This window comes from Bos taurus, chromosome 16 (assembly GCF_002263795.3).
Source record: "Bos taurus isolate L1 Dominette 01449 registration number 42190680 breed Hereford chromosome 16, ARS-UCD2.0, whole genome shotgun sequence".
Lineage (NCBI taxonomy): Eukaryota > Metazoa > Chordata > Mammalia > Artiodactyla > Bovidae > Bos > Bos taurus.
In genome coordinates, this window is record NC_037343.1 from 46,823,508 (window position 1) to 46,832,733 (window position 9,226).

At 55.7% G+C, this 9,226-nt stretch overlaps 1 protein-coding gene across 1 annotated transcript; it reads right to left on the reverse strand.

The window, feature by feature from the left end:
- Positions 1–117: 117 nt before the first annotated feature.
- Positions 118–9,166, reverse strand: TAS1R1 (taste 1 receptor member 1). The gene is made up of 6 exons (XM_002694166.6): positions 8,128–9,166; positions 6,267–6,573; positions 3,781–4,542; positions 3,121–3,333; positions 2,704–2,824; positions 118–1,370 (listed from the first exon to the last, which is right to left on the reverse strand). Exons 1-6 carry the CDS (start codon positions 8,316–8,318, stop codon positions 439–441), a joined length of 2,526 nt encoding a protein of 841 aa, XP_002694212.2. The 5' UTR covers positions 8,319–9,166; the 3' UTR covers positions 118–438.
- Between the last annotated feature and the right edge of the window lie 60 nt (positions 9,167–9,226).

Consider the following 9,226-nt stretch of genomic DNA (forward strand, 5'->3'; position numbering starts at 1 on the left):
TACCTCCGAATCCGGCCCCTGGAGGCGGTACCACATAGATAGCAGCCAATGGGATGGAGAGAGAGGCGGAACCAATCCAGTTCCCCCCGCCCCCCGGCATTGGGACCGCCTCCCTGGGTTGCCTAGCAACGCCAAGCGGGCCATTCGGTCTTGCCCTGCTGGGAGTCCCGAGGTTTCGCCTGCGGTTAGCCGGGCCGCACAGCGCCCTGAGGCTTGAAGAGGCAGCGCTCTACCGTCGCCCTAGAGAGGAAGCGCAACGAAGACACACATTTCATCTTTTTATTGGCAGCCGGCGCAGCCCGGACTGAGCCCTCCCGTGGGCTTACACTTCGCACGCCAAGGCTGAGGAGCCTCCCGGACACCCAGGTCCTGGACGCACCCGTTCCACCTTCGCCCCTGAGTCCGCCCCGCCAGGCTTGACCACGCCCGATCCAGTGGTCAGGTGGAACCACAGCGCCTGGTGTAGTCCTGGATGGAGGCCTGGAAGTGCTCGGTGCTGTTGAGGTCCGGGCGGTACAGAATCACGTAGCACTTGGGAAGGAAATAACCGCTGAAGCCTCCACTCAAGCTGCTCAGCATGGCCAGCGCGTTGACCGCGGGCAGATACTTGCCCTGATAGACAATGGCCATGGTGAAGAAGGCGATCCAGGACACGAAGTTGAGGAGCAGGCTGAAGGTGACACATTTGGCCTCATTGTAGTTCTCTGGCAGGTCCTTGCCCAGGTAGCTGCAGGCAAAGGCGCTGATCGAGAGGAGGCCATTGTAGGTAACAGCCAGCATGAAGCCCAGTGAGTTAGCCTCTGTGCAGCCAAGCACCACCAGTTGAGGGAAGTGCTTGTATTCCCTGGTCGGCAGTGGGGTCCACACTGCAAGCCAAATTAGGCAGATAAGCAGCTGGATTGTTGAGCTGATCATCACAAACAGGCCAGCACCACGGTTTTGGACCCATGCACGGAAGAAGGTGGGTAACCTGGCAGAAAACTTGAAGATGAAGACAAGTTGGAAGGAGCGGACCGTCAGGCAGGACAGGAAGATGGCAAAACCGAGGGAAAAGAGGCCTTGGCGCAGTAAGCACGTGGGCAGTGTGGGCTCCCCAAAGAAGCCATAGAGGCCCCAAGTCCCCCCTGCCAAGGAGCCCAGCATGAAGAAGCACAGTCGGCCTCCAGCTGACCTCACCACGGGGGTGTCTAGGTGCCAGGCAAACAGGCCAGCAGTCCCAGCCACCAGCAGCAGCAGCAGCGTATTAGCTGCCAGCAGTACCAAAGAGACTGGCTCGTGCCACGTCAAAAACACCACAGTGCGTGGGAAACAAGTCTGGCTTCTCTCAGGTGCCCACTCTTCTTTCCCACAAGGCCGGCATCTATAGGGATCTGGAAGAGAAGGTGGAGAGGGTTCCTGAGAGCCAGGTGAGGACAGCAGGAAAGGGAGGCTGTACAACCCTTGTATTGGAAAAGCCCCTGATGCTGGGAAGGATTGAGGTCAGGAGGAAAAGGGGGCAACAGAAGGTGAGATATTGGATGGCATCATCGACTCAATGGACATGGTGGTGGTGGATTAGTTGCTAAGTCACATCCAGCTGTTGCAACCTCTTGGACTGCAGCCTGCCAGGCTCCTCGAATCCATGAGTTTGACCAACTCCGAAAGACAGAGGAAGGTAAGGACAGGGAAGCTTGGCGTGCTACAGTCCACAGGGTCACGAAGAGTCAGACACAACTTAGTGACTGCACAACAACAACAACAACAACCCTGCAAGGTGCTGGTGGGGCTGTAGCACAGCAGCTGGGCTCTGCCAGGCCCAGCAAGATGAGGGTAGCCCTGAGTGAGAGCCCCCAGGCCATGTGTTTCCTTAATATGCCTGTGTGAACTACAGATCATGGAGACATTTGGGTCAGTTCTGTGACTCCTGATCCCAGAAGGAGTTGGCAAGCCAAGAGGTCATAGAGAGGGCCTTACCCTATAGCTCAGCCCACACCACCCTGAGGCTGTGATCCAGGGCAAGCAGCCAGCCCCAAAGGAAGGGCATTTTCATCTCTCCCAGGGCTCTCTCCCTAGCCAAATCCACCTTCTTGAGCTGCACTCTGTGGTTTCTCTGAGTTGAGTTGATTCCCTCAGTATGGAAGAGATGCATTCCCACTGCCACCAAGATGGTAAAAAGAAGGCATGTGGCCCCTGGAGTCCAGCTCTGGGCTGAGCCCCTTAGCTACCTCTGTCTGCCCTCTGCCCTTGACCTTGCATCGCAGGATGGAAGAACTTTTTGTCCTGCCACAGACATGCTAGTGTCTGCATTCAAGCCAAGCTGTTCAAGGCAGTGGGTGTCACTGATATGGTCAATAAATGGGATTTCATACAGATAAAATGGGAAGAAAAAAGAAAAAAAAGGACAATATGGGAGGGTACAAAGGGAATGAAACTCACATCTGTTTGGATAAAGATGCTGAGTTTAGGATAAAATTGTCTCTCTAGGTGCTGGTTTGGAGCTCTCTTAAAAAGAACACAGCTAGATATGAGGCCTTCAACTGCTTGTTTCTTTCTGCTTGATGAGAACTTACGTCTGGTGGAAGGTGTCCTCCAAACTGTCCCTAACTGGCAGGAAAGTGACCAGGACCCTGGCTCTGCACACATGTGGCCCAAGGGAGGCACTTCCATTTGTTCTACAGACCCTAGGAGTGCTGGTGGTTCACCCACTCATCACTGGTCACTCACCACTCTTATTGAGGAAAGTCCCGGCCTCACAGGGCACACACTCAAAGCAGCAATGGTGGAAACCTGTGATCACTCTCTGGTGGCCTTCAGGACAGTCCCTGGAACACACAGACGTAGGCACCTGCAAGAAGCCATGGTGTTCTGCAGCCACGTGGAGATGCTCATGTCAAGGGACCGTCACACATGGGATGGAAAACGGGGTCTCTGGGCATCTGCCCTCACAGCTCACTCCCAGAGCAGACGGCTTGGTCATGTGAACCAGCAGCAACTGGGCATCTGTCTTTCTGAGCCCTGGGAGCTTCCCTGGCAGGGCAGCCTGGTACCTGGGATCCAACCTCATGTTCTGTGTGAGCTGTCAGCACTGCCCCCAGGCTGCCCATCAGGCAGTCACTTGGTGAGTGACCACGTCCCTGTTACCTGGTTGTCGTTTCCATGCCACCGGATTTTGGTCGTATTTATGTCCAGCAATACTGAAAATGGAGAGGAGGAGCCGATGACCCTGAAGGTCCAGTTGGGGCCGCTCCAGTCCCAGGCGATTATGTCATAGTTGCTGAGGGTATTGCCATCGTCATTAAATGTCACAGCGTCTTTGTGTAAAAGGAACTTCACCTTGCGGATCTGCTCCAGAAGCTGAAACAAACGGGGATAACGGAGCTGGTGCCAATGACACTGGCTGCTCCTCCTGCGTCCTTCCAGACCCAGATGGCCCAGGAAGCAAGTGCATGGGGCCTTGCTGAGCTTCTACCTGGGGCATTTCAGCCTGCCTGGAAGTTCTGGTCCCTTCCTCAGCCCACCTCCCCTCCTAAAAGGCCCCTTGACCCTCCTAACCAGCCTCCTGAGTGAGAGAAGTCTCTAAGAAGGCAGCCCTTTCCAGAGCTTTCAAGCCCTGGATCCCAGGCCTGGTGGGTGGGTAGAGCCACAGCTCAGAGAAGACCAAGGGGAGCCTCAGAGAAGGGATCAGCCTCTAGCGGTCACCCTTTGCCCCCCACCCCCAGCATTTAGGGTAGCTGAAGAGTAACCACGCTGCCTGCCTTAGGAAGGCAGACAGTGGGTGCCAGTGGCCGGTAAGTGCCTTACCTGCCAGGGATAGACCCGGCCCCTCGAACAAGCTCCAGAGGAGCAGCCCAGGAGCTGGTGGAGGCCATGGGCCACAGCGTAGACAGCCTGGTATGCGTTGTAGGCAGAGCTCATGGAGAACTCTGCTAGCGTGGGCATTGCCTGTGCCGTGAAAGCCCAGCATTCTGTACACAGCTGGTTGCTGTTGCACCAGGAGCCCTGGGGGCAAGGCCTGAGAACTCCTTTGTCGGCCTGGACATAGGCCTCTTCAAACTCCTTCAGGCCAGGGACATGCCTGTGCGGGATGGCCACGCCCAGCACTGTGCCGATGCCCTGGATCCCAGGCACACTGTTGATGTGACTAGAGATGGCCCAGTCTTCTGTGGCGATCCACACCTTGGCAGTCAGTTTGGCCAGCACCACGGATTCAAAGAACACCCTGGCCAGCTGTCTGCCGGAGTAAACCACTACAACGGTGGTCCTGGCTTGGACCAGGCAGCGTATCATGCTCTGCATCCGCTCATCGCCCGGTCGGGCAGAAAAAGGCACAATGTCCCTAAAGGCAATACAGATGCCCTGCCGGGTGACCTGGTACTCCAGCTCCTGTATCCCTACCTCCCCGTAGTCACCTTCGCCACCCACGATGGAGATCCAGACCCACCCGAACCTCTGCAGCAGCAGCACCAAGATGTCCACCTGGTGCTTATCACTAGAGATGGTGCGCAGAAAAGAGGGGTAGAGCCGCCTCGCGTTGAGCACCATGCTGCTGGCTCCGTAGCTGACCTGTGGAGTTCAAGTTCAGTGGCATCAGCCTCGACTGAGGGCCCCCCAGGGCCAGCCCTGTTCTTGGTGCAGGGACATAGGAGCGGGAGGGGAGGGAGAAGGGGGAATGGAGATGAGGTCCTGGCCTGGGGTCTCAAGCAGAGCACTGCTAAGTTACCCATGGATAAGGGGGCAGGTCCCCAGAGAGAATTCTGGGAGAGGAAGGAGACTCTGGCCTGTGGACAAAGTGAATGCAACCTGCAAGCAGGGAGTGAAATAGTATATGTGTGGGGCCCTCCAGGGACTTCCACTCAGCTGGAAAGCTGGAGGGCAGATCCAGGAAGGAGAGCATGAGCCTGTGTATTCTGTCAGGGCAGGAAGCCTTAGCCCCTACTTAGCCCCTACTCGGCCTAGCTGAGGTGCTAGGGCTTTACCCCAAGGCCACAGGGAGCCCCTCAGGGTTTAGGCAGCGAAGTGACATCAAACTTGTAGGAGTGTATCTCTGATCAATGAAGAACCTGTTTAGAAAAGGCTCAAGGCCAGAGTCAGAACCCCAAGGAACTGATGGAATCATCTAGATGGGAGAGGATTGCAGTCAGTTAAAGCTGGGGCAGTGGCCATAGGGAAGGGATGGACCTGGCAGTGGTTAGAGGGCCCCATGGCAGAAGCCGTGGTGATGGGCTAGACGTGGAAGCAGAGAAGGGAATGCAGCGGGCACTGGCTTCCTTGGAGACAGTCACTCTGCCAGACAGGCTGGGGAGGGGATGTAGGAAGACAAGAGGCTTTTGTTATGAGGTAGGTAAGTTCATTTGGGGCCCTGGTGGCTCCATTAAGTGGAGGCACTGAGTGAGGCTCTGGAGACAAAGCTGGTTCTCAGGAGTGGAGATGGAAGGTGGAGATGGGAATTCAGCCAGGGCCTTTTGCTTTCCTGAGAAGGGGAGGGGTGTGTCCTAGACAGTCACCTCCTTCTTGGGGGGGATGGAGGGGGGCACAGAATTCCCTAAAGGAAACCAAGAAGGAAGTGGCACAAGGGAAAAGGGGGAGGTCATAAATGCTGGGGGAAAGTGTCAAAATGGTCAGATGGGTTGGAGACCTTGTGGCCCTCCACCAGTCCTTCTCAGCAAGACCTTGCTGGTTCTGCCTTGGGGTGGTCACTTGACCCATCTCCAACCCCTACCCAACCCGCAGTCATCACCTTCAAGCACTGCTCAAAGGACAGAGCCCAAGGCCATGGAGGGAGGAGTAAATGCAAAGAGAGAAGCAAGCAGGAATGGAGAGGCTGCAGAGAAGTCTCCTTGGAAGGGGAGGTCAGCCAGGCTGAGGAGAAGTGCCCGGAGAATGAAGGGGGACAGGGCAAGTGTGTCAGCAGAGGAGGAGGCCCTGGAGAGGCTGATGAGCAGAGGAGGGGAGGGCACCACACAGCTGAGCCTGAGCCTGGAGGAACGGACGGGAGGAGGAGGATGGGGTAGATGTGAAGCCTGTGGGGTGATGGGACAGCAGGAGGAGAGAGACGAGCAGAGGTTTCCAAGGAGAAAGGACTTTCCGGTGAGCACAGAAGCAGGGAGATCTCGGAAGCAGCACTTGGAGAAGAAGGAACTCCAGATGAGTGACTCAAGAGCAGTGACTGCCCAGGAGGTCCTGAAGTCCAGACTCACCTTGGGCACAGCAGCTCCTGCACACCCACCCCAGCCCACGCTGGACTCACCAGGAGGGGAGATGAGTGAACTGTTAGGGCTCCAGCTTACCAGGGGCACCAGGAAGGGGCTCAGCAGGGCTGCAGTGGTAAGAGCGTGCTTGGTGATGTCAGGCCCGATCACCGCCACCATCGCAGGGGAAAAGTGGGCAGGGTCTCCCTGGATCTCCACATAGTGCCTCCCCAATGTGCTCAGTATGCTTAGCGTGGCGTACATGTTCGCTGAGTCTGAGCACACATCGTACAGCTCATAACCCAGGGTGACATTGGGTAGCAGGGCAGTGGAGTTGTTTATCTCCTCGATGCTGAACCGCATGGCCTGGAAGAGGTGATAGCCATGGCCGTTGAAGCTGTTGGACCTGTAGAGAAAGCCAGGCTGAGAGCTAAGAACCTCTGGTTTCCTGGAACCCTAGGCTTGGGGGTAGAAAGGAACCTCTGAGGTCATCTGTGCAGCCCCTACAACCATGACCTCAACATGGGTCCTGGACCACACACACAGTTCTGCTGACAGGCCTTGGGAGAGGTAGGGGGCAAACTGGCAAAGTATACATACCATGCCCCCCACAAAGCATATTAGGATCAAAGGGCTCCCAAGTCCTGTAGCAGAGATATCTGCTATATTAGGGTTCTCCAAAGAAACAGAACCAAGATGAGACACATATGTATACATCTAGTTAGCTAGCTAGCCAGCTATATATACACAGAGAGAGAGGGAGCGCAAACAAAAGAGAGGACTATCTTTTCCTCGGGATCTCCATCTTTTCTCTTAAGACCTTCAACTGATTAGGTGAGGCCCAACTACACTATGGAGAGCATCTGCTTTATTGATTTAAACGTTAACCACGGCTAAAACGTTAACCACATCACAGCAACATCTAGACTGGTGTTTAATCAGCACCTGGACCGCAGGGCCTAGCCAAGTTAACACATGAAATTAACCACAGTACACGCTTATACCCGGTTAACCAGTACCTTTCACTGGGACACGTGATTGTGGTGGGGGCCTGTGTTCCTCATGGCCTCTCTGGGAAACACAGACACGGGCACACTAGGGCCGTGACTCAGCTCTGCTTGAGCAGTGTGCCAGCCTGCTCCATTTCCCAGCCTCCCTGCCTCTTGGGAGGCTCCCCCATCATTCCTACCACTTCTGTCCTTGAGTCACTGGAAGGAAGCGTAGTACCTCCTGCCCGCGACAGCCCTTCAGTCACCTGAACCTGGTTTTTCATGTATCTCCTCCTCCCTCAAATTTCCTCTTCCCAGGCTCCCAACTGTAGCTCTTTGGGCCAGTCCTCCCACACTAGGCTTTCTAGAATCTTCCTCCCAGGCTGGCTGTCAGGTATGCTACATTTTGGGCCACTGAGCCATGAGACATCCTCGAGCTGACCGAATCTAATACTATTCCCTTTATAAGAAAAGCAGTTGCTTTTTTTTTTTTTTTCTACCTAGACTGTCCACTTCAGGAAGGCACCAACCAAAGTCATTCAGGCTACTGAAGCATCTTCTGCTATATGTCCCCACTTCTCTCCCCCTGGAGAACCATACTTGCCATCTGAGAGACTAAGGAGTGTGAACTGGGGAGGATTGGGGTAGGATAGGAGATGGAAGAGGGAAAGGTGCCCTTGCTTAACCTTTGCTCTCTAGTTACATTACAAAGCCAGGAAACAACTGACCTGGAATTATAATACAAAGGACGCTTAACAGCCAGGACAAAAGAATGTGTTAAAAGTGCCAGGGAAAGGCTAGCCAGCCCTTAAAGGTGGTGGCTTGGCTGTGGGTTGGGTAGGGATTGGAGGCAGTCCAGATGGTCACTCCAGAGATAGAACCCACAAGGTCTTGCAGAGGCAGGCCGGCAGAGGACCTGTAGGCACAGGCTCCCCCCACGTGACAGTTCTACTGACCTCCCCCCCACTCACCTGTCACAGAAAGTCACCGTGGGTCTTCCTCTCGCCTCTGGAAGGGCACTGTGGAGAGGGAACATGCCTGCAAGCAGGTAATCCCCAGGGAGGCTGAAGTCGGGGGAGGACGGGGTGTTGTGGCAGCTGAAAGCCCAACAGCAGGAGAGGGAGAGCTGCAGGCCGACCAGGCGCACCCCCCAGAGTGACATGCTGGCCAGACAGCCCCGCGCCTGGCATGGCCACGCCACGCCCTGTGACCAGGTTGGGCCGTTTAAACAGAATGGTCAGCAGTTGCCCAGATGCTTCCCAGTCTCATGCCTATGAAAGGGGGCGGGCTTAGAGCCCAGTTGTAGGGCTCTTTGCCTCTGCCTTCCGGGCCTGCGGTCCTCCTCAGGAACTGGGCAGGGTAAAGGCACAGGTGCAAAGCAGGTGGCACCCACTGACCCTTCCTCTGGACGGTTGTGGGTTCTGTCCTTGCTCTGGTGCCTGTGGCATCACCTGGTTCAGAACGGGATTTGAGGGGGGTCAGCTTCTTTGGGGAGGGGCTTGAGGAACAGAGTGTGAAAGGTTGCTCTCAGCGAGCTGCAGGTTTTAGAACCGTTTACCTGGGCCTCAGTTTACCGAACAAGACAAGGCTTTGAGTTATACTTGTGACCCACCCCAATCCTCAGTCTCCTGAAATTGAAATTCTGAGTAAATCGTCCCCATTTCGCCTCCTTAAACACAGTCGGTCCCTTCAGCTCAAAGACAAATGCATGCAAACAGAGGGTATGCAAATAGACAGGTTTTGTTTAAAACGTCAATCCTGGAGCTTTTTCAGTCGCGGGGAGCGGAGCGGGGAGGGGTCGGGAAAATCCTAGCTGGATTTCCGGAGAGGTGGCCCTGGACTTGGGGTATCTGACTTTCCCTCTCCACGCAGCCGGGGTGAGGCTTTTGCATAATGTAAATGGGGCTCTCGTTGGGACTGCCTGGCCGGGTGTCGCCCAGGCTTTCCCTAGGTTTCACCACCTCCAACGGGCCTGAGTCACACTTGCGCCTGCGGAGGCCAGGGTGCGCCACCAAGACTGCCGGCAGAGGGCGCCCGCACCTTCCAGAACCTTGACGGGCCGCAGGGCGG

Bases quoted from the DNA above. Each gene is read 5' to 3' on its own strand.
- TAS1R1 (XM_002694166.6), bottom strand. From the start codon at position 8,318: ATGTCACTCTGGGGGGTGCGCCTGGTCGGCCTGCAGCTCTCCCTCTCC. The intron at 3,334-3,780 runs GTAAGGCACTTA...CGTTTGTTTCAG, and splicing joins GCCGGGTCTATCCCTGGCAG to CTTCTGGAGCAGATCCGCAA. The intron at 1,371-2,703 runs GTGAGTGACCAG...CTTCTCTTCCAG, and splicing joins GACTTTCCTCAATAAGAGTG to ATCCCTATAGATGCCGGCCT.